The sequence below is a fragment of the Ursus maritimus genome, unplaced genomic scaffold, assembly GCF_017311325.1.
Source record: "Ursus maritimus isolate PB19 unplaced genomic scaffold, ASM1731132v1 scaffold_7, whole genome shotgun sequence".
NCBI classification, from domain to species: Eukaryota; Metazoa; Chordata; class Mammalia; order Carnivora; family Ursidae; genus Ursus; species Ursus maritimus.
Genome location: NW_024426885.1, coordinates 32,864,921 through 32,889,673, shown reverse-complemented (window position 1 = coordinate 32,889,673; position 24,753 = coordinate 32,864,921). Strand labels below are relative to the sequence as shown.

General features: G+C 40.1%; 1 protein-coding gene across 2 annotated transcripts in view; it reads left to right on the top strand.

Moving 5' to 3' along the window:
• The first annotated feature begins 562 nt into the window (after positions 1-562).
• Positions 563-24,753, top strand: part of LGI1 (leucine rich glioma inactivated 1) — a 38,143-nt gene continuing 13,952 nt past the window's right edge. For both annotated transcript variants that reach the window (XM_040623746.1, XM_008696263.1), the window contains exons 1-4: positions 563-1,032; positions 1,427-1,498; positions 19,924-19,995; positions 20,098-20,169. In XM_040623746.1, the coding sequence (XP_040479680.1) occupies positions 566-1,032; positions 1,427-1,498; positions 19,924-19,995; positions 20,098-20,169 (683 nt within the window). In that variant the 5' untranslated portion in view covers positions 563-565. The remainder of the gene's footprint in view (positions 1,033-1,426; positions 1,499-19,923; positions 19,996-20,097; positions 20,170-24,753) is intronic.

The window sequence follows — 24,753 nt, the reverse complement described above, 5'->3', positions numbered from 1 at the left end:
AATGAGGAGGGTGGATTATGCATGGAAGCAGTCTACACTCTCATTTCCTCCCTCATCATGGAAGGAGGGGATGGCTTACACACGGGGAGGGGCGCGGATTATGAAAGGCAATAATTCATAAGAGTTGATAAGTGTCAGAAAAGTATTTACTCACATTCATTCCCTGAAAGTCACATTCTCCATGTGTTCCTATTTGTCTTTCAACGATGGCATCAGTCAGGTGGATTCAGCAAGCAATACCGAGGTTTTAGCCAAATGCTGCGGAGGGAGAGAGTTTCATTTAACTTCATTTTTCCAGCCAGGGCTGGCTCCGAAGCGAGTTTTTCTTACCCAGTCGTTTGCTACATGCACAGCAAATTCCCAGAGGTTTCTGAGACTGCCGAGATCTGACACACGATTACTGCTTCCACCCACCCGCCCACCCACCCACTAATAAGACATAAAGCCGTCCTATTTTTGGTAACAATTAAAGGGCCTCCCGGTGCAAGCAGAACGCTGTTTATTTTCTGTTACATCACTTCACTTTGCCTTCGAAGGCTGGTCTGTGCTCAGTGTTCTCGTGGTGATGCAAGTCGGCTCTCTCCTCCAGCAGTTGGGTCCCTCCCATCGCACAGCACCTCACAGGTCTCTTCCCCGAGCAGTGCGTTGCTGGAGCGAAGAGCAGCTCACGAATCAGCTGCAGGTCCCCGTTTTGAAAAGCAGAGATACAGAGGCAGAGGAAAAGGGTGGACTCCTGTGTGACCTGGTCTCAGAGCAAGACAATCACCAGCTGAATTCCAGAAGCCCTGTTCATGTTTGGGGATATTTTTTCGACTGCATGGAATCAGAGAGAAGCCAAAGGATGGGAAATGCCTGCATCCCCCTGAAAAGAATTGCTTATTTCCTATGTCTCTTATCTGCGCTTTTGCTGACTGAGGGGAAGAAACCAGCGAAGCCAAAATGCCCTGCCGTGTGTACTTGTACCAAAGATAATGCTTTATGTGAGAATGCCAGATCCATTCCACGCACCGTTCCTCCTGATGTTATCTCATTGTAAGGCCCGTAAGCATTTTGATATCTAATTTACGATTTAAAAATTCCAGCCGATGTATTTGGGGCTTTGTATGTATCGGTAGGAGGGCATGGAGAGAGAAATTCCTCTTGCGTGCTTGGCCATTTGACAGTGCTAACATTTTGCTGCATTTAGAAATTTTGATTTTGATTAAGCTGCTATGGAACATGCTTAGTTACCCCCCACCCCTGACATTATTATGAGAAACCTGTAGCCGATTCATCTCTCCTACTCCATCTGGGAAGGAACAGTATGGTACTTCATAAAATAGTGTCAAAATAGTGACTGTTTTGCTAAACCGGATTAACATAAGGTTTGTTCTGTGTGTCTCTTTGTGTATGTCTGTTTGTTTGTTTTTTGTTTGTTTTCTTTCAGATCCTTTGTGAGATCTGGTTTTACTGAAATCTCAGAAGGGAGTTTTTTATTCACACCATCGCTGCAGCTCTTGTGAGAAATATTTATATCATGACTATTTTTAATATAGCATATATTTGGATAAGCCCTCTAGCAAAACGATCTCAATATTAATTTTGTCAAATGTGATTGCATTTCTGGAAAGAAAAAGACTATCAGTAAAGTCAGAGGTAGCTGGGTTTGTTTGTGACTTGACACAGGCAGTGCAGGTTGATTCTTGCAATGGTTAATTTGCTAACCTGTAATGCTGTCTACTTTAATGGCTATTTATGAAGTTGTTAGAATGTTTGCAACAATGCTCCCAATTCCATGCCACTATTTTACTTTCATTTTTGACTTGGGAACTTTGCTTATTTTGCCCTGGAGTTTTTGAATTAGTCGATACAGAACCCTGCATAACATATGCGCTCAAGATGTTGCCCCCCCCCTCGGGATCTGGGGCAGGCTGCTACTCTCTATGATTTACCATGTGGGGAAAAACAAATCCGGGTTCTTTCTAGGTAACTCCTTAATATATTAACTCTCGTGAGATTGTTTTCTAATCTCCCGTCATTTATAACTAGTCGCCTTACAAGGAGGGAAAGAAAATATTAATATAGGATGGTGCAAAGGATTAGTCTTTGCTGTGTGTTTTGAGTGAGCCACGAGGGAACCACATATTCCGGCTATGTCTCAAAATAGTCAAAAAACAATATTTGACTAAGAAATCAGATTTCTCCACAGGCACAATATCACATGTATAATTTGTTCTGACGTGCAATGTTTGGCCATTGAAGTGCGAGTTCTTAGAGCAGGACCAAGTGAGGGTCAAGAGGTCCCCCCAGACCCAGGTGTCAGGCAACAGATTGGAGTTGTAGTGACATGGTTCCAGGAGGAAACTAGCCAATTGTTGATCAACCGAGTTTTTGTTATCTGGACTGCATGATTCAGGACCCAAGTTTTTTGCTTGCTTGTTTTTTGGGTTTTGTGGGGTTTTTTTGCCTTAATTGGCCATTTTGTCTGTTTGAGGTTACATATATAAATAGCATGATTTGAAATTGGAGAGACCTGTGTAAATCTAACCCCACCACTCACTAGAAACTAGACATGGAATCTTGTGCAAATGACTAAATCTCTCTGAGCCTCAGTCTCCTCATCTGTAAAATGGAGGTGATGATACATTGAAGGGTTGTTGTCAGAGATAAATAGGATTTAAGTAGATAAAATGCTTGGCATCAGGTATGACAAATGGTTACATGTTTTATGAAAGGTAGGGTTTTTAATTTTTACATAAAGCTAAAAAGCTAAAAAAAAAGTCTATAAATTAAATCTGTTAATTTGTTGTTTTATCTATATGATATTCCAAAACTGGTTTGACTATTTCATTGAATTCACAAACCTGATCAGGTGTTTGGACATTATGTAACAATGTTGGCTAATGTCTTTCTACTAGCTAATGTCTTGGAGTGATATGCAATTGAGTAGAGTATTCTTAAAGGATTTATCTGATTGATGGCTAGTGGTATGATCAGGGGAAGTGTTAGCACATCAAACAAATCCAAAAAAGAGTCTTTAGCACATAGATAGGCAAACTCTCCGATGCTGGGATCCTTCCGCAGCATAAGAATTGGTTGTTTCTGAAAAAGTGATAATTGTGCTTATATTGTCCACTTGTTAAATAAATAAATGGCTCATTTAAAAAGCATCCTTTTCAGGAGCTGAGGCACCTCTTTCCCCCCAGGATAGTTAAATAGATGAGTCCTTAAAATTCAAGGAGAAGCATCAGTCAACACATACTAATATTCCAACACTAAATAGATGTTAGTCGTGACACAGGAAACCTGGATTGAGCAACCCAATCAGTGAGAACATGTCTACTTTGTTGTTGTTTTTTTAACTGGTGGACCGGCCTCATAAGCGCAGATGCTGGACAGTGGTATAGGAATAGTTACCGGCTGCTGCCGGGTAATGTGATTACACGTATTTAGAATCACAGAGGGAAGCCAAAGAACTGGTTTTTAAATAGCCCACACCGAGGGTGTGCCATGCCCCTGTGTCCCATGCTCTGAGTTCCTATGGAACATTCCAGCCCTTATTTCTAAAAGCAGTTCAGGTTTCAGAAATAACAAAAGGGCGAGTAATTCTTACCCTGTATGTCCTTACTTAACTCACATTGGCTAACCTCAACACGCAGATTTGTGCCGAAGCAGACCTTATGCAAAAGTGTCAGGTGTCAAAGTTTGTCGCTGATCTCAGCACCTTGTTTCCTAAAGATTTTGCTCCCCATTCTTCCTGCCCAATGTTCTTTGCTTCCTCCTTCTCCTCAGGAAAGGGTCTAATAAGTTCATATTCACTGAGGAGCAAATAAATCATAAGGCTCCAAATAGGAATCGTGCCATAATCATAACATTGATGGGAATAGATGGTTCATGGATGAAAAGAGTTCTTCTGCAGGGCAGGGCCATCCAGTGCCCTGAAAACCCCACATGGGCTACCAGTACCCCCGGAACACGAAGACGAAGGGCCCTGGTTTGCTTTTTCATGACTTTGGCCATCAGCGAGGCCTGGATCACACCAGCCATGGCTTATGCTTTGCAATGAATTCTAACAGCGTTTGTGACCATGGATTACCAAACTGACCTATCATATCCTGTAACGAGATAAAGTTCAGACTGGATTCCGCTTGATTGATGTGCAAAGGCAGTTGGTTTCTTGCTCTGTTGTTGAAAAGGGAGAAAGAAATGACCCATTCCCATGATCCATGCTAACAATCTGATAATTTTGTTATGGCCCCAAATGCTTTTTCAGACCTTCTACAGAAGCATAATGAGAAGTACTTTTTGAAATGCCAGCCTGGGGTACTGAGGAAAACAGATGCAGTGCCCTCCTTAAGTTACATACAGTGTTTTGGGGGAAAAGATCCTGCTGGGGGTAGCTGACAACGTATGCTGGAGGGCAAGAACAACAAAAGCCCATACTCTGTAGAGAGGAGAGAAAGAATAGAATTATCTAATAAAAATTCATCAAAAACGTTGTATAAAACATTTTTTAAAATATCTCATTTCTGGTTTTAAACAGCCACAATAACAAAACTTTGCCCAAGCAAATGCAACTTCATTCATGTTTTCCATAGAGCCAGTTGTGAAACATAACCAATGAGAATGATTATTCATTTGGGTTTGCTTTTAGTGGTGGGGAATAGTGCTTGTAGCAAATGCAATTTACAGAAATGTGTTTTCACACATTAAAGCCCTGTTCTTCTCAACTGCAGACTAAAATCCCCAATGACAAAGGCTCATTGCAGAAGTAAAATTCTAACTAAAGAGTACAAAATGTGGCCACATTGCCATTTGTTTATAAAATTTTTAATAAACTAAATCCCTCCAACTCTTGTGAGAGTTCTATTTGCAGGGAGCAAATTACAGGGTTGATTTTAGTATCATGCTCAAAAAAAAAATCCATGTATATAAGAATTCAGTGTGGTCAGGAAAAAAATTCTATTTATTTCAGTGAGATTTAGTCTTGTTTGAAGCAATAAAATTGATCCGTCTGGGGGGAGAATACCACTATTTCTTTTATTAATCCACAATCAGCACACAAGTACATAGCCCATAAGAAGTAAAAAATTAAAAAAGAAAAAAAGCAAATACCATGAACAAGATAAATAATACGTCCATCCTTAATAAGGTTTTATCATTTAGTCCTTCAAAATACTATTTGTCCAGGAAAAAAAATCCATGGCCTATCTCACCTTTGCTGTGATCGGTCCCTTTTTCTATTCCTCCTTATATTACTAGCATAAGAAAAATGTAGCACTCTTCAATGACTACCCCAGCCAGACCTAAAAGCTAAGGGGGTTTCTCGAGGAATTATTAGCTGGTTTGGTTTGTGGCCAGCTGATGCCCCCCACTATAGACCAAGAAGTAAAAATTTTAGTCACAGCTAGGTTGTTTTGTCTACAATTTGCCTCATGACCCATAGCTCTGATTTTTAACTTTTTAATTACTTAATTGTTGTGACTGCAAAGTAACCTTGTACAACCAAAGTTTTCTCTAAAAGTGCATTTTATCCTCTCAATTATTCAAGCAAGAAACTTAGGCATTACCGGCCCCTTCTCCTTCACTGTCCACTTCCAACCAGACAAGTCCTCTCTCAAACAGAATGAGAACCTGCCGCCTCCTCTTCCCCCCAAGGCCATGGCCCTAACTGAAGCTGCCATAGGGGTTCATGGACTGCTGCGGGAGCTGCTGCATTGGGTGCCCCTGCTACCCACCTCCATTAGTGTTACCTTCTAGAAACACAGATCTCATCATGTCACCCTTGTGCTTGGACATTTTTAATGGTTCCCTGGAAACAGAGAAAGTCTGAACACCCAAGTTGGTATTAATAGAATGTAGCTATTTGTCCAGGGTCATCTCTCATAATATTGACGCCACACATGCACGCACACGCACACACGTACACACAAACACTCCCCAAGCTCTGTCCATAACAGACTGAAGTAACTTATTCCCTGACCTCTGTTCTCTCAAACTCTATAGATTTTTTGGATATCTCTAGTTCTTCCTGTCATTTACTAGAGCTATCTGTGCTTCTATCTGCCCCATGTCTCTGGACATCGTGGAGGGTTATCAATAGCCAATGTCCTAGAAAAGAGCCTGGATGTTGCAAGTCGAGGCTAACATATATTTGTTGAATTCAATCCATATTTTCACAGATTTTATACCAAAGAGTCTTGCTATCCAATCAGGAAATAGTCACATTCTTTTTTATGTTTGGTGTACGCTATCAGATTTCACATGAACTAATTTCATGGAGGTCTAGAAAGTGAACTGAACTAAAGCAATGTGAAGAGATTCTGTTCAACCTCAGACTAAAGGTGGTGTTCACTGACTCAGTTACCTCCCACATACCAGCATTTTATATTAGGAATAGTTTTCCTTCCTTAGGAACCAACAAAGAGAGTAATGGTCGGGTGATACTCCCTCAAGCCAAAGAGAAGCTCCCCAATCTGTCCTAGGGACCCAGGTAACCTAGAAAGTGTGAGACAGGACTTCTACCCTCCCTTCTGAAGGCCTGAATACAGACTAAACTTGAATGGGTCAGGCAGAGTCTGGTTAGGAAACTACCTTGCCTTTGGGACCAGAACAAAATAGTGGAGGGCGGTCTGGGAGGCACAGGCACAACCTTCCCCCCTCGAGAGGCCAGGGAGAGTGGTAGTTTGCATGGTGAACACCTCCTTCCTCTTCACTGCCTTTTCACTTTCTTGCTGCCTTTTTCCCAGTCTCTTCACACCCTTTCCTGGGCTGTACCAGTCCCTTCCTCTGTATCGTGTGTATTGGTTGTACATATAAATTATATTTTCAAAAAAAAAAGGAAAAAAAACATAGCATTATGATGTTAAACTTCTTCAACAGAGATTTCTAGGGTACCAGAATTTAAAAGGCAAAGCATCCAAAGCGTTTCTTAGACCCACTGCCTGAGTCTCTTCTGTCCCACTTGGACTTCCTCTAGGCCTTTGACATGTAAAAAATCATATCTGCCTCCCAGGTTCTCTACTGACTCTGGAGGTTAACTAGTATCAAGTGTGTGAAGGGTAAAACTCCCTCTTTATCCATTCTGACAAGGCATCCAAAGGGAAATGTTGGTTAAGCAGTATTAAGATGAAAAAAAAATCACTAACAGAAAGGTAATTTCCTTTTTGACTTATTTATATTTGCTTAGCTAAAAGTATGTATTCCTTGTAGTGTTGCAAGCAGTAACAAAATGAAAGCAAACACGCTTTCATTTCAGTAAACACGCTGTGGGATTCTTCTGTGCAACAGGCACAGCATTGGGCTTGGTGAGGGACGCGAAGATGAGTGTCATCTCTCCCTCCCTCTCTGCTGACGTGGCAGCTCCAAGTTGGTAGTGATCCCTCAAAAGGTAAATGATAATTGCCTGTGTTTGAATGTATCATAAGGTAGTCTCTTCTTTAATTTTTTTATCATAAAGTAGTCTTGATAGGCTTTCTCATTTTGTTCAAAATGATATTCAGTTGATTGGTGATGATGGTGACTTTTGCCAACTGTTGAGATATAGGCTACAAAACGATTACAGGGGCTTTATGGTGACAGCTGTGATATCAAAATGGCTAACCCTGGAGAGCTGACAATGTGTCAAGTAGCAAAGAATACAGGTTTTGTGGTCAAATAAACATGGGTTCAATCCCCACTCTGCTGCTTAGTAGTTCTATAATTTGGGGCAAATTTAATCAAGCCTCATGATCTGCATCTGCAAAATGGGGAATAACCATCGTACCTACTGCACAGGATTATAGTAAGGATTAAATGAAGCAATAAATGTAAAGTGCTTGGCACAGTTCCTGTAACTCAATAATAAACGTTAGTTTTTATTATGGTTTTTGAAAATCACTTTAATTTGACCAACCACAATATCGGATTAGCATCTGATTGTATGGGCTGGGTTTGCTTATGATCCTAGATTCAAAATGTTGTTGTTCTACCCATAGGTCTCCATCAGAACCTGCTAAGAAATCTTGCCTTCAAATACTTCTCACAGAAAACATGAACTATTTACCTTTCTGGGTGTAGAGGACTGAGAGGAAGCAGAATCCTCTCACTTCTTCCTCATGAAAAAAATAACTGGCACCACATTTTGTAAAACATGATTTTGTTCAAAATAATTAACACTGACCAGTCTTCAGATGAGCGGTTCTGTGGTAGGATGGGAAGAGGTCTGAACTAGAAGACTTGAGTTTCAAATCCAGTTCAGCCACTAATGGGCTTTATGAACTTGGGTTGGTCACAAAATATCCCTGGGCCTCAGATTTTATATGTATATGTATATTTTATATGTATATGTATATTATGGCTGTTTAAACTCAAATGCCAGTGGGGTTGGGTGATAGGATAAATAAAGGAAGCAGATGAGTAGAAGACAATAGGGAGTGGTAGTGACTGGGGTAAACCAGAGAAGACATGCCCTGACTAAAAATGACATCCTCAGCTCCAGCTGATCATTGCTGATGAGAATATGGTACATGAGCATGGAGCCATATTTTCCTAATTTTCAGGGGAAGGCAAAAATCTGGAAGCAGATTTTTTAAAAGGATAAAAACCAAACAAAACATAAGTTGACATTTTAAGACCTATATATTCGATTAACTAAGGTGTCTTCCTGGCTTAAAAAAATTCTATTGTATTTCATTCTACAAATAGAATTACTTTAAATTAATATAATAGAGAAGGTGATCTTGTTAAAGAAATGGACAAAATTTATTGTATCAATTCTAACAAACCAGCAAATTAGATTATTAAATGAAAGAGTCTCATAATATGGAATTGGCTATTATAAAGTCATTATTAAAATAATAATGTGGTTCTCAATTTTCTAAGTAGATCCCTTGGGATTTTACCAAGACCTCCCCATGGTGGCTGATGATAAAATGATATTTCATTATCCCTTCCATGGGCAGGGACTAGAGAGAAGTTGTTGTGCCCATTTACATGGCAAGATGGCAGGTGTTTGCTTATGTAAAATGTGATTTAGAAAGCAAAGAGCCTTAAAAAAAAATAAACAGACTAGAATTTATATGTACAAATAATTCTGAAGTCATTAGAGAATTCCTGCGGGAGATCATAGATTCCTCCCAACTATGCTTCCTTGGCTAAACATTTGTAGATCCTTCTTTGAGAACTGTCTTCATTGCTAGTTTACAAGCCATGCAATAAAACCAGGCAAAGTTTTGTTAGGGGGAGTTTGTCATTTTTCTATTGCCTGATGTTAAGCACTTTATCGATCTCATTTTTTACTTCATCATCACAATAACCCTATGAGGGGGTATGATTACCTCCATTCCACAGATGAAGCACTGAGTCATAGAAGGGTTTTAGGTAACCTCCTCAATGTCACACCCCTCCTAAGTGGCACATCTGGGGCTTAACCCCACATCCTCACTTTTAACTACTTGCATCTACTTCCTCTTGAACATGAATCACTGGGCTTGACTTTGCATAGTTCTGTTCCCAAAATCCAACCCCCTCTTAAAGGGTCAACCTTTGCCATTAACAAGGGTATTCAGGGGACTGTGTCCTGATTCCTAAGGACAATTAATGAGAAGGAGTTTCAAAAGCCCTTTGAAAGAGTGGCAGCATTACTGGCAAGAGCCACTCGTTTCCCTAGGATTTAATTCTCATTTGTATGTGTAAGCCCTGATCTCCTTGCTTAGAAAAAAAGAGAGAGAGAAGAAAATAGCAAATGAATCAGGACCTATATACTTCAATGTTATGCCTTAGACCAACGTTTTCTAAACTTGTGTCCTGTGGAACCATTGTCCTGCAAGAAACGGCTCTGTGCTCAAATAAATTTGGGAAACTGTACATTTTATCTCCCCACCTTGGCTACTCACAATGCACTTTGCCTTAGAAAAGCCTCTGGGATTATTTTATGTCATTTCCCTTTTCTTCACATCTCATAGGAGATTAGAAATCTATGCCTTTGGTATTCATATTATTTATTAGCTTCATTATTTATATCTCACCTTGTTCTAGAAAGGCTTGCTAGCAGTGCTTAGGCAGGTGCAAAGAATTCCATCTTAAAGGATACACTAAACCATCTATCTCCATATAAGGAGTTAGTTAACTCAGACAATTTTGTTAGTGTAGATTCATTGAGTGTGATATCTGGGAGCATGCCTCCCTCCCACACTGTCCACCTGGTCAAGCAGCTTGGCACACACAGCTGCTTTGGGGACCTCCCAGTGGATGCTCCATCTTTCTGAGGAAGTAGATTACCACTTGCAGCTTATTCAACAAGAAAAATGCCCCTGATCTTACAGTTACGCTCTCGCTATTTTTGTTTGGAGCAGGTTCCCTCACAGCCATTTCCCAAATGGCTAATCCAGCATTTCCCTGGGTACGTTTCATGGAATATTCATTTTACATAAAGCTCAATGATAAAAGGGTCCCATGATCAATAAAATTGGGAAACTGCGTATTCATTCCTTTTTGAAGAGTCTCAATTTAAGGATAGAAAGAGTATTATAATTAAGAACCCTAATGATCTTTACTTACCCACTTTCCCAGACTTATCTGTTTTTCTGTTCATGTAAAATCTCTCAACCCTATGAAGGCCTTGTATTCCAGGGAATAGTCTCTGGAACTACCGCGCAAGGCTGTTCTAGATTTGTAGCAGACACTGGGCAGATCTGATGGGACTAAAAAGAGGAAGCATGGCCTTACCTATGACAGTCACCAGTCTGAGCACAGAATCCCAGCTTTGCCAGTTACAAGCTTCAGGTTACTTTGCCTCTCTCACCTCGGTTTCCTTTGTATTTTAAGAGAAGAATATAAAACCTAAATTACAGTGTTCATTTAAAGATTAAAATGAGTTCATAGATGGCAAGCTGCTGAAGATAAGGCTTGGCACAGAATGGGCTTTCCATAAGATGTAAGTCCCTTCTCCTCGGTGCTTCAGGACCAGGGCGATACAGGCTGAATTTATAAACAACATTGGGAGGGTGGCCTGTTGACTAGTTATGCCAATTCCTAGACTAGTTATGCCAACTCCTGGAAAGGAAAAGTTTGGATGTCCTGGGATAAGAGGTAATAGACTATAAAAGCAAAGAGGTAGATCCATGCTCTAATCTTTGCTAGTAGGCATGCCAAGAATATTCCCAAGGGGAGCCCTGCAAATCTAAAACCTACATTCGAATCCTGGCCCTGCCACTGATAAAAGATGTATGTAATCTTGGGTAAATCCCTTAACTTCAGCAGACCTCAGTTTCCTCACCTGTAAAAAGAGGAATTGAATTACATGTCTCTCTGGAGTGCCCCTCACCCCCCACCAGATGTATGTGAAGGTAAAGTAGGGTTATTTCCCATCAACTCTGATGAAGAGGTGGTGGTCTACTTAAGGATCAACTGAATTTCATTGAAAATGTTTTTCAAGGATAAGAGACCCAAAAAACCACAAAAAACAAAATACTGTAACATAAGGTGCTCATGTGTGATGCTTCCCATTTTAATGCTTTCCTGTCTTAAAAGCACATTTTTAAATATTCAAATGTAAATTATTCACATGGCACATGCCCTTAGAATGTGAGCATTTAACTACAGTGAATCATCAGCCTATTATTAATTATCATTCAACCAGGCCTATTCTTTTAGATAAAGGAGAATATTAGTATCTCAAGGGGCTGAATCATTTCAGCACAGCAAGCTCTAAACAAGTTGTCAAGCCCCTCCAGCTATGCCCGTAACTCTTCCAGCAGCTTGTGGCCTGTGTGGCTTCATCTCTCATTTAGCTATATATGCATATATACATCACAGATGTGCCCGGATTTGTGCATTTTTGTGTTTGCATACATTACCCATGGTTGCCTCATTCCCTTGGACAATGCCCGTAACAGTTGTCTGGGACAGGTGACAATCTCACTAGCTCTCAGTTTCCCTAGCAGTAAAACTAAGGTTCTTCACTGTATCTAAAGGCTCTTCCAGCTCTAAGGTTTTATGTCTATGCTTTTTGCTCAGATATTCTTTGGCAGAAGCATTGGAGACATGCGCACATGCGTTATCTCATGTAATTCTTAGAATCTTCCAGGAAGTCTTTTGTTATTATAATTTCTATCTTGACAGATGATGAAACAGATTCACCTACTTTATGTATCATGTACAGAATAAGTGGCAGTTACAAACTTAGAAACCAGATTCTCCATTCTATATCTGATCAATGCCATCTCCAAGCGACAACCAAGTGCTGGCTGCTCACTCTTCTCTTCTTCATCCGGGGTAGTCCTCACTGAGGGGAGATTATATGGGAGACCCCCTCTCCCCCCAAATTATCTCCCCTCCATAACCAGGAGAATCTGCTCTGAGCTAGAAGACACCATGCAGGTCACTCATGGGTCAATGACAATTCTGATGATAATGGAGATGTCTCAAGTGCCTAGAGGGAGGTTGAAGGAGTATCGGTAGAACCAGGGGGTCCTGGCACATGACCAGATGAGGAGTCTAGATTGAGACAAGGGGAGGTTTTCTCAGCAGGGTTACAGCTGCCATTCAGCTATCTGCAGACCTGCCTCCACACCACTCCCTGCTCCCTGTGCAGAGCCCATGCCTACTCTTCCATGAATGAAGCCCACCATGCTGCAAGCATAGACTCCTATGTATTTCAAGCTAGAAACGACCTAGCCCCCTCATTTGACAACATAGAGAGAAGTCTTAAGGCCATACAGGGGACTTAGGACCAATTCACAGGAATTAAGACCCACGCTTCCTGACTTCCTCTTCACTGTGCTCTTTCCAGGAAACCACTTCAGCAGACCATCAGCCTTGGCATTGACACCTGTGCCTGCCCAGTCCTTTTGCTCTTCTGGACCCCCATCTGTGGCTTCTTGGCTGGACATTGGGCAGCCTGAAACTTGACCTTCTTCCCCTGTAGATCTGCGTTCTCTGATCTGCTCATTTCTTTACTTCTCTGTTGCCACCTCGGTTTCCCTCAGGACTCCGAGCTCCACACTAAACTTGTTGCCCACTTTTTGCTCCTTTTGAATTAAATGCTCTGGTTCTAGCTTTTTAGTTCAACCAGGAACGCCCTAACGACTTAACGGTCTTGGTGTTAATTTACTGCTTGTGAAGAGATGTGACCCACCCATCTAGGTAGTTGGATATAGGCACCAGAAGGAGGAACTAGAGCTCGAGGTGAGCAGATATTTTTCAGAGATATCATCCTCTGTTTCCAGTGTGATATTAACAATAAAATCATGAAGCCTTTTTTTAAAAAATCCTATCATTGATGGGGAATTTTAAGAATATTATTCTAAATACTTGTGGAAATAAGATATGCAATTTTAAAAGATTATTACCTTTCAAGATTTGCTGGATGCCTTACTCAAAAGTAAAGTCATATTTCTAAATACTTTCCTTTTAAATAGGAAAGAATAAAAATATATGAATTGAGTACTAAACTCAATATCTTAAGGAAATCAAGAAAAAATAAGTAACAATCAGATAAAATAAGTTAGGAAGCAGTAGGAATAATAAATAAATCCAAGATTTGATTCTTGGAAAAAAACCAATAAAATAACAGACATTTGAAGGAAGCAATACTCATAAATGGGGAAAGCATCAATTATTCAACAAAAGGTTTTGAGTAAATTTGAGTAAGTATTTAGGAAAGAATCAAGACAGTGTCTCACCTCACATTATACATAAAGTAAGTCCCAAATCCATCAAGTAGACAAATGTTAAAAAAAAAAAATTTTAAGGGGGTGGATGTAGGTGATATTTCATTGATCTTTATGTAGGAAAGAACATTTTAAGAATAAAAGCAAAGAAAAAATACACAATGGAAGCTGATATATATTAAAAATGCAAAACTTCTATATGTTAAAAATCACGAATGAAAAGACAAATCATAATCAATAGGGAAAAACAGCATCAAATAAAGATAAGAAAAGAATAAGTAGTGTTCTTAATATATAAAAGGGCTCAGAAAACAACAAAAATTGTCAAAGGACATGATTTCATAGAAAAAGAAACAAAAATTATAATTCTAAATGTTGACATGGTAAAATAGGCAAAAATATATGTTTATGAGGATGTTATGGTAGTATTTATAATAATAAAAATTGGAATCAACAATAAAAAATTAAATTACATCTGTAACACAAAACGTACTCATCTGTTAAAATTATTTTATTTAAAATTTATTGTCATGAGAAATTGTTCATGATAAAATAAGTACATGAAAAGGGCAGAAAAACATTACATCATTATCCCAATTTTATAAATATATATGTGTATATATCACATATGTATCATGTATATGCATATCAATATCTTTGGGTAGTATGATTATGCGATCTTTATTTTTTCCTTTAAACTTTTCTGTGTTTTGCAGAATTTCTACAATGAGCATATTATATTCAAAAGCAGAATACACCAAAGTGCATTCCAAAATTTTAAAGTCTTCACTTGAAGAAAAATACAGGTTTAAATGATCTTAATGTCACTTTGAGACTACTTAAATTGATTAATTAGTTCCTTTTTAAAAGGGATCCTTATTTAATTAGATTTCTTAAATCCTTATGAGCCAAGCAGTGTTGTCATGATTGTCTGCCAGAATGGAGATATTAAGTCATCATGTGACCCTATACTGAGCTGCTACCGGATATGTCAATAGGGCACTGGACAAGGAGTCTTGGGCCTCATGACCTTGAGCAAAGCTTTTAACAGGCCTCTGAGCCTCAGTTTCCTCCCGTCAAACAGATATTAACACCTCCTCTACCACTTTCACAGAGTTTTTCCAAAGACCAAAGAATAAAATCCACCAGGAGTCTATGAAATATAGACTATTATGAAGGCAAAAACCATCCTTTAAAGAATGAGCTATTGCCTGCTTAGAATTAACAGTTGGTTTGTACAGTCTTCCTAAATCTCCTTCTTGTAAGGAAACATACTCCCTTGGTTGCAGAGGGAAAAAAAAGTCCTCCGCATTCCTCCTATAGTTGCTTTTCTTACTGAATTTATGAGGGTGCTGACGAAGAGATAAAAGTGCATCACCTTTGGGGGCAAGGTACAGATAACTCATCACACATCCCTGTGTCCACCTCCACCAAAACCTACGGGCAAATGCCTGGTGTTTTCCTTCCCTCAGAATAGAGGAAATGGCAGAGACGTCACAGGGTCCCACAGGACCAGGGGTGAAGGGCAAATTCTACACTATCTCCACACAAATCCACAGGATGGCTGCTTGGCAAGTCTATGGAATCCAGATCTCTGATTTGTGGCTCAGAGTAACAGGTTCATTCATATGGTACATTGGTCCCCACCAACCCTTCCATGATGTTGCTATTGTGAGGATGGTTATGAAATCTGAGTCATAGTATTGCAGATTCTTACTATATGTAGTTATGGGGACAGACAGTCCACAGCACCTCCATGTCCAGAGCCACTGCTCCAACCAGACTTGCTGCAAGGAGAGCAGATGCTCTCTCAGCGGCCACAGGTAAAGGGGGGAGGGGAGTAGTGTAACTGACCTGGAAGGAAAGCCCAGGCTGCATTTAAGAGTCACCTGGGGAGGTTTTGAACTTCCCCATGCGCCAGCCACACCCCAAATGTAGAATTTAACTTGAACCCCTCAGGGTAAAACCAGGTATCAGTATTTTAAAGCTTCTCAGGTCATTCGCAAGTGCAACCAAGATTGAGAAGCAATGGCTTAGGATCAAACACAGATCTAGGCATCTCCCCTGCTCCAACATTCACACACCCTTCCCCTTGCAAGGCCTCTTCCACATTCTGCTCTCTCCTGAGTGTGCTTTGCACATACTTTGCCTGCCATGGAGCTAACTCAGCCCTGAGACATCCTCTCTCCTTTGGCTCCTCTGCTGGATGGCTCCATCCTGCTGATTCCAAATCCCCAGGAAGGGACTCATCTTTACCCAACTTGCCTTTTTAAACCAGGGCATTTGGGCCTTGGGAGGCTGACTCACCTCAGGATCAGCTACCCTGGATGAAGACCTGAGCCCTTCTTGCCCTAATAATCTGTGGGAAGGGACAGAGGTTGTGTGCTGAGGTCTGTCATGTGTGAAGATGGTGTGGGTGGGGCAGTTTTCTTTTAACAGGGACTGTGGGATTCTTTAATATCTGGCTCAATAATATTCAATAATATTAAAATCAAACATTTCTAAGAAATTCATAAAAATTAATGATCAGAGTTTTACCCACTTTATAGAACATGATTTTTAGTCTTTTTAAGTATACATAGGACAATAAAATGGATAGGCTGCTCAACTATATTTATAGTGTATGTATAATTTTATATATCTCTGTCCACTGAATCCTTGTCCATAGAAAACTACAATTGAGGGTGCCTGGGTGGCTCAGTTGGTTGAGCGTCTGCCTTTCACTCAGGTCATGATCCCAGGGTTCTGGGATTAAGTCCCACATCAGGCTCCCTGCTCAGCAGGGATTCTGCTTCTCCCTCTCCTTCTACCCTTCTCCCAGCTCATGCTCTCTCTCTCTCAAATAAATGAATAAAATCTTTAAAAAAAAAAAAAAAAGGAACTACAACTGAATTTAGAATCAAAAGACTAAGATATTCATTATTACCTTAATCAGAGGGAATTTTTTTTAGTTTTTATTAAGAAACTTTTTTTTATTGAAGTATAACGTATGTAATGAAAAGTGCACACATCCTAAATGTTTATCTCAATGAATTTTTTTTTAAAGATTTTATTTATTTATTTGACAGAGATAGAGACAGCCAGTGAGAGAGGGAACACAAGCAGGAGGAGTGGGAGAGGAAGAAGCAGGCTCATAGCAGAGGAGCCTGATGTGGGGCTCGATCCCGGAACTCCAGGATCACGCCCTGAGCCGAAGGCAGACGCTTTAACCGCTGTGCCACCCAGGCGCCCCTATCTCAATGATTTTTTAAAAAAGATTTTAGTTATTTATTTGACAGAGAGCAAGAGAACACAAGCAGAGGCAGCAGCAGGCAGAGAGGGAGAAGCAGGCTCTCCACTGAGCAGGGAACCCCATGTGAGACTCAATCCCAGGACCCTGGGATCATGACCTGAGACAAAGACAAACGCTTATCCAACTGAGCCACCCAGGTGCCTCTCAATGATTTTTTAAGACTATTTTTTAAGAGCAGTTTTAGGCTCACAGAAAAATTGAGGGGAAGGCACAGAGATTCCCATATACCCTCTACCCTCACACATGCACAGCCTCCCCCATTACCAATATCCCCCATCAGAGTGGGACATTTGTTACAATTGATGAATCTGCATTATCACCCAGGGTCTCTAGTGTACATTAGGGTTCACTCTTGGTGTTGCACATTCTACAGGTTTGGACAAATATATAACAACATGTACCCATCATTACGGTATCATACAGAGTATTTTCACTGCCCTAAAATTCCTCTGTGCTCTGCCTATTCATTCCTCCCTCCCCATCATCATGATTTTTTATAAAGTGAACACCTTTGTAACCAGCATCCAGGTCAGGAAACTCAGCACTATCTTTACTCCAAAGGCTCCCCTTGTGCTCCCTTCCAGTGACTACCCACCTCCGAGGGTAACCACTACGTTGATTTCTGCTAGTATAGATGAGTTTTCCTGGGGTTTTTTACTTTATATAAGTGAAATCACATAAAATATACTTTACTGTGTTCTGGTGTCTTTCCCTCAACTTAGGTTTGTGAGATTCATTCATATTTTTGCATGTAGTTTCATAGCCAGAGATTTTGATCCTTGAAATCTCGTTCAACAAGCATTATTTAACCAGGAACTGTGCTCAGGGCTAGGGACAAAAAAGCAAATAAGGGTAAGTCCCTACTCCAAGGAACATTCAATCTAGTAATGTAGTAGTGACAAGAATTTAATGTAAAGTGAATTCCTTTTTGTTTAACAAATATTTATTCAGTGTCCACTATGGGACAGGCAGTATTACAGGTGCTAGGGATAAGCAATGAACAAGCAGATACAAATTCTAGTGGAAATTCTCTGTTTTATTTTCCTGACATGTGTGGGCAAGTTCTGTCCACTAATATCCATTTCCCGCTCTGTTTTCCATCTGCTTTCAACATAAGGGGAACTAGTGTTGAAAGTTATTTCTTCTGGCGACTTGGAGTGTACAGCTTTGAAGTGGCTGGTCCAACCATGAGGCAGTTTGAAAACCAGTGAGCATGGGAGGTATTTCTCTGTATCTATTTTGCCTTACTCTATTCTCTCCGTACTTGATACTGCCTATACAGAATGAAACAAAAATCCAGAACCTCAGGAAGGCTTTGGCTGTTAGCTTACCTCAGAGTAAAGCTGAGCAATCTTGTTGTTTTCCAGAACCGTGAAGTAAGAAGAAACAATTGCCAAAGTTGGACTGAAATCATTAAACTTTGAATTTGTTTTAATAATTACAAGCGTTTAATAAGTATTATTATTCTTTAGTGGTGACTTTTCAGAGCCTAGTGAATGATTTTAGTATAAAGCTATGATGGAGAAGAGATAGAGAATCCAACATCACTCCAGGATTGATAGCTTAAGAAGAAATGGAACAGATCATCTAGTTTTATTTGTTTGATTTGTGTTTTCCCCCATTTTTATGGAAATGTCAAGCTTATATGAAAGTAGAGATAATAGTGAAATTCACTTCCGTGTACCCATCTTTTACCTTCAAAGATTATCGATCATGCTCAATTCATCTCCAATCCACTGTTTTCCCCTCCTCTGACTATTCTAAAGCAATCCCAGTTGTCAAATAAGTTATTCATAAATGTTCAAAAAGTGAGGTCTCTTAGTTTTAATCTCCTTAGTTAACAGGCACAGAGAGGTGAAGTCACCAAGCTGGTTAGTAGCAATTATTTTTAATCCCTAGACTTCAAAAGTAAGTCAAAAAGGTTACTAACAAGGAATATTGGACTTTACATAGTGCAGTTAAATGATACGTATGAGACATAAATTGTCAAACATCTCGTCTGGTCTGTGACCACGGTCACATTTTGGAGAATAGTTATAAGTAGAATAAGAGGTCCCCCCACACAAGAACCTTAATATGTAGACTGAATATCACTCGAACCCGGTATAAATTTGTCATCAGTACCTTTAAAACCTTATGTTTTAGCTTATATCAACACTTTATCTAAATAATTTCATAAACTAATACTCACTCTGAAAAAACAAAAGCAAAAACCTTTGTATTGTTTGGCCTATAATCACCTCCTTTAAATCTCCTGTTCAAAAACTGGCAACTCTTCTAAATTGTTCAACAGGATGTCGGGACTGCTGGTTGATGTTCCTTTTCATCAGTAATCTCAAAATCAAATTCTTGTGGATTTGGAAATTGCAAATAAATGTGCCCAAGTGAAATTGTTCTTTTCAACTAGTTAGTAATAAAATGGATCTAATACCTTTCCTAAGCTTCATTGTTTCCCATCTTCAGCCTGTTCTATTTTCTAAGAAGGTTAGTTGATGTTCATTGAGCCAATGTCAATGGCTTATCTACTATGAGATATCAAAGCACAACCAGGCTTTGATGGGGCTACTTTTCCAGGGTTTCCAGGCTTAACACCTTGAGGCACCATTGTTTGAGCTGATTAGAATGTTCCAGAAGTTTCTAGAGCAAGAGGGAAAGATTCTGTTAGTGTCTTTGTTGTGAAAAATGTGCAAAATGTTGCTTTGGCTGCTTTGACTGTCATACTTGTCCCGTTGTATCTCAAAATGTTACCCAAGGCATGTGACATCCATCACTGTGAGAAGTGGAGCATAAGGACTCTCAATCAGTATATGATGAGGAGATAATTGAGGGTAAAAAAAAAAAAGGCTGCAAGGATTACCTAAATAAATAACACTGTAAAAGACAGACACCCAGACATTTTTTTCATATACAACTCCCACTCATTTCTCTAAGAGATAACAGCAGCAAAGACTGACAATCTGTCAGGTTAACCATTTTCATTGTGTACTTTTTTCTGGGCAGATTATTCACATCGAACTCCTTTGATGTGATCAGTGATGATGCTTTTATTGGTCTTCCACATCTAGAGTATTTGTAAGTAAAGAAACTTTTTTTTTTTTTTGGACATAATGATTCAGGACAAGTGCTCTCAGGTTCCTACAGCTGTCTGACAACAAATATTATAACCTATTGCAGATTCATAGAAAACAACAACATCAAGTCCATTTCAAGACATACTTTCCGGGGACTAAAGTCTTTAATTCACCTGTAAGTATGAATGTCGCTATTACTTTTTAAGTTTACTAATGGACAATGCAGTTTGATAACCTACGGTTCAAACACCCACTTTACGGGTAGTCCATGAAAATTTAAGAAACCCAAATGATTTCTCTCCATGCGCATGTGCCATATCTCCCTGTCATCAGCCAGTGTGGGTCCAGGAGACTGATTAGCCTAATCCAGCGATAATTAGGAAAACAATTTAATGCAGGGAAGTTGTGTGACTGAAATAACTTTTTTCTTATCTATATCATTACTCACTTCATGGATAGTTATGGTTTGACTATATAGCTTAATTTGATATGTGCTGTTTTTCTTTTTCTGTGTAAGCCCTGACCTTATATACATTTAAACATATACCATAACCACCAGCAATGTCTACACAGTACCTGAACAATTTGTTTATAAATGAAACACTTAATTATTCAATGGATGACTATAGCTATAATCATAGTTCTTCACGGGAGCAATTTTGCCTCCTAGGGAACATTCATTAATATCTAGGGACAATTTGCTTGTCGGAACTCAGGGCTGTAACTGACATCTGGTGGGTAGAGGACAGCGATGCTCTAAAACACCCTACAGTACACAGGACAGCCCCCACAACAAAGAAATATCCAGCCTGAAATGGCATAGGGCCGAGGTTGGGAAGCCCTGAAAAACGAACCAAATAACTTATTTCTCCTCGCCTCTCCCACCCCCTACACACACACACACACACACACACACACACACACACACATACACACACACACGGAAGTATTTTGAAGGAGGCTAGAGGGCATGGGAAGAATAGGCACTAACATTTATTAAGTGCCTACTATTATGTTGGTCAATTTGCTTTACATGGATTTTCATTTAATCCTCTCAACAATCCTGCCAGATAGGCACAATAATCCCCATTTTATAAATGAGAAAACAAAGACCTGGAGGGGATATGTGACTAGCGAGCTGAATGGTTATGGGATTATAACATCAATTCAATAGTTAAGCTGCAATGGCTATTCATCCATTGAAGACTATTTTTCAAGTGCCTAATATGTGTCTCATTAGTGTTAAGACAAAGATGCAGGAGATTCCAGTGTCATTCTGTCAACTGTAACGTGTTCCCTCACAATACCTCACTGCCAGCTCTGTTCTAAGCCCCAGGATACAGCAGGAAACAAGGCAGACAAAAATACTTGCCTTTGGAGCCTACATTCTAGTGTGTCCACAGGGTCATAACACTTCCTCTCACCAAACCTTGTTTCAACTGCTATTTGGATTTGCAGTAAAGGGGGCTGATGGCCAGATGTATTACACACAAATCATTAGACCCTCCAAGTCTTCTGCAAAAAGTCGTTATAATAAAAAACATTTGCTTTGCTGTGCTATATATCAATACTGTAATGTGATACAGAAATAGCTGTGTATGGTATACATGTTATGCCATTTTCTCACGGAGCCAAACATCATTGTTTAGAAAAAAATAAAAAACAGAAACAAATATATGGAAGGAGAAATGGAAGTCATGCCTCAACTTGAGAGCTACTTAATTCACATAAATCCCATTCAACAGAGCTTTTGTCTGATGTTCAGCATCATCAAGGGCTGAAGGAAGGATGTAAGATCCACATGTCCTCTCTGGGAACTTGTGATATAAGCTTTGTTCCTATTGGCTCACTCAAGTGTATATTTTCTCCAGTCTAAAGGACTACCCTACCTGGAAGGAAAGGAGGAAGGAAGGATGGATGAATGGAAGGGAGGGGAAAAGAATGGATGGAAGGGTTAATGAAGGGAGAGACAAGAAGGGAGGAAAGAAGGGGAAGAGAAAACAGAAGGAAAGAGGGGAGAGATGGAGAGCAAAGGGAGAAAGAAAAAAGTCTATACAGCACCCTAATGAAGAACATCTATTTTGTTTGACTAGAGCCTGTTAGTTCCATTAAATGAAATGGGAATTGAAATTTGGGTCTTAACGAGGCCTCTTATAAGAAGGGGAGACTGGTATAACATGTACTTAGTATCCAGACATGTTCAAGCTCAAGGGAAGACCAAAGTCAGTCTTCAAGGAGAGAAGCAGGAATCTTAAGGGTCAGACAGTGAAAGGAAAGTCCAACCTCTCCGACCAGGTGCTAGAGATGGGAAGGAGATATTATGAGGGAACAGGGTAAAGTTGACTGAGTGAACATGACCCTTAGGTCTCTTGAAAATTTATCTAACACTTAGTTTGACTCATTTGGCATTGCCAATATTAGACTGTTCTTGATCTACAAAAATGCAATGCCATATGGTTCATCCTAAATAGTCTCTAGGAAGTGCCACAAAAGATGAATAGGATCCAGTTCCAACCCGGAGGAGCTCAGTCTGGCAAGAGGAATTAGACAAACAAATATTTTCTTACTGAGTGCCTCTGTCCCCAAGTTATTATGCTGTTCTTCAAGATGTCCTCCCTTCCTTCCTTCTTCCCTTTTTTCTTTTCTCCTTTCTTTTCTTTCTTTCTTTCCAGGAGAGATGGGTAGGGAGAATTTGAAACCCAAATGTCCCTCTGACTGCTCAGTACATCAAGTTAATTTTCCATTATTTACCACCTATAAATAAATCTGACATTTGTTTGAGCCATTAGTTTCCTTTTTAAGATTTTAGGCTTTAAAGCACACTTTCCTCTACCTCAGACCAACTCTTCCCTATCGAAGGCAAACACTGTGATCAGTGAGGAGTTCTCACCAGACCCTCTAAATTGCATATACCTGTGGAAGAGTGTACAAAGCTCTTTCAGATTCTTGACCTCATTGTAGTCTCCTGGTGACTTTACAGAAGAGGGTGTAGCACTGCCCCTGTTGAGAGATGAGAACGTGGAAGTGCACCCTGCATTTAAGCTGCTCCCCCAGCCAGTAGTGGTAAAGGCAGAAGTTTCCTGGGGTTTTGAATGAGATGTCTCATGCCACCTCCACCATGTCACTTATAGCAAGACCAGAAAGCTTAGATTGAGCTTCCTGGATCCTTCCACAGGACATGGTCTGAGGAGTAAAATGACTAGGGAAGAAGGAGAAGATTCTGAAGACAGGGCCCTAGCCTCACTCTTAGTCTCCAAGCACAAATAGTTGAAATGAGACCTATAGCTTCAGATCCAACTGGTTCCCACTCTGGCCTAACACTGACGCTGCCTCAAGGGGCCTACCTGAGCATTTCCACAGATACAGTTAGTTTCTAAGGAAACAACAAACTTATCTCACTTTCTTATATATCTATCTCAGGAGACTTAACTTCTAAAGAGAGATTTATAGACAACTTAAAAGTTACTATATATACCCCCTCCCCCTCAAGCAAGCTTTCAGAAAAGGGAGAATTCCTTACATTCCAGTCCTTAAAATGCCAGTCAAATCCTGGGACCCTCTATTTATTACTTTATTTTGAATCACTGTCCCAATGTTATATGTATTTAACCTTAATGTTTGAATAGTTTATATATTTCAACAAGGTTTGAATTTTTCTGCTGTGTATTACTTTTGAAATCAGGTGAAAATGCATTAAAAATAGTTTATGGCCAATGATGACAAAAATCTCTAAACATTATGTATTAGTTTCTGTTAACACCCATAAGCCTTTTTGGTAATGATTTTCTTTGTATCACATATGTGTCACTGTGACTAAGGCCTGGTATAGGCAGGACTGTTGGCACGCATGTATAAAAATATTTGGGGAAAATTGTCATCAATCTATACGTGTTGTGGAGCACCTGCTGGTTGCTCAGCACTGGGAGTACAAAAGATGTCTATAGCAGTCCCCAAACTCAGGGTGCCTGTGTGTCCCCAGTCAGGCAGGCAGGATGTCTTCATTTCAGACTTCACGATGACATACATGTAAAGAGGCAGTGCATGGTAGTGGCTGACAGTGCCTCTGCCACTAGACTGCTGGGGTTCAAAGCCTGAACAGCTGTGGATATCAGGAGGTCACTTAGCTTCACTGTGCCTTAGATTTCGTTTGTGTAAAATGGGAGTGATAACAATCTGTAAAAACAGGGACAGGAGATAAGAAGGTGCTTAGGAATACCTAGCTCTAAGGTTGTTTTAAGATCGAATGAGTTAATCTATGCAAAGTGCTTAGAACAAAGCCTGATAGGCAGGAAATACCATTACGGAGGAATGAACTAAAACTCCCTGCCTAACCTCTATTGGTCCTGGATCAGGATTCCAAATGCTGCAGTGTTTTTATTCCCTTTAAACATTTTGTATGAAATTAAAATAACTGCACTTGAAGCACCGTGAATTCAGTGAGACACCGACTCAAGCTGAGAGTCTGCACTGCAGGGAGGCTGGGAGCACCCCAGATGGCTGTGGGCGCTGCTTTCTTAGCAGCAGAGCCCAGCGGCACTGAAACAAACGTGCTGTTGGAGCCAGTCTGGTCTGCCTCAGAGAGGAGACTTTCTAGTAGGTTCCATAGTCATCATCAGAGGTTTTCTCAGGTAAACCAGGAAGACACCAGAGTGGAGGGAATGGTCACCCCCTCTGTTGGGAAGGACAGACTGTCTGCCATTGCGAATGCTTGACCCTACTCAGTTAGTTTCAAGACAACTAGATATTCAGTTGGGCAGTT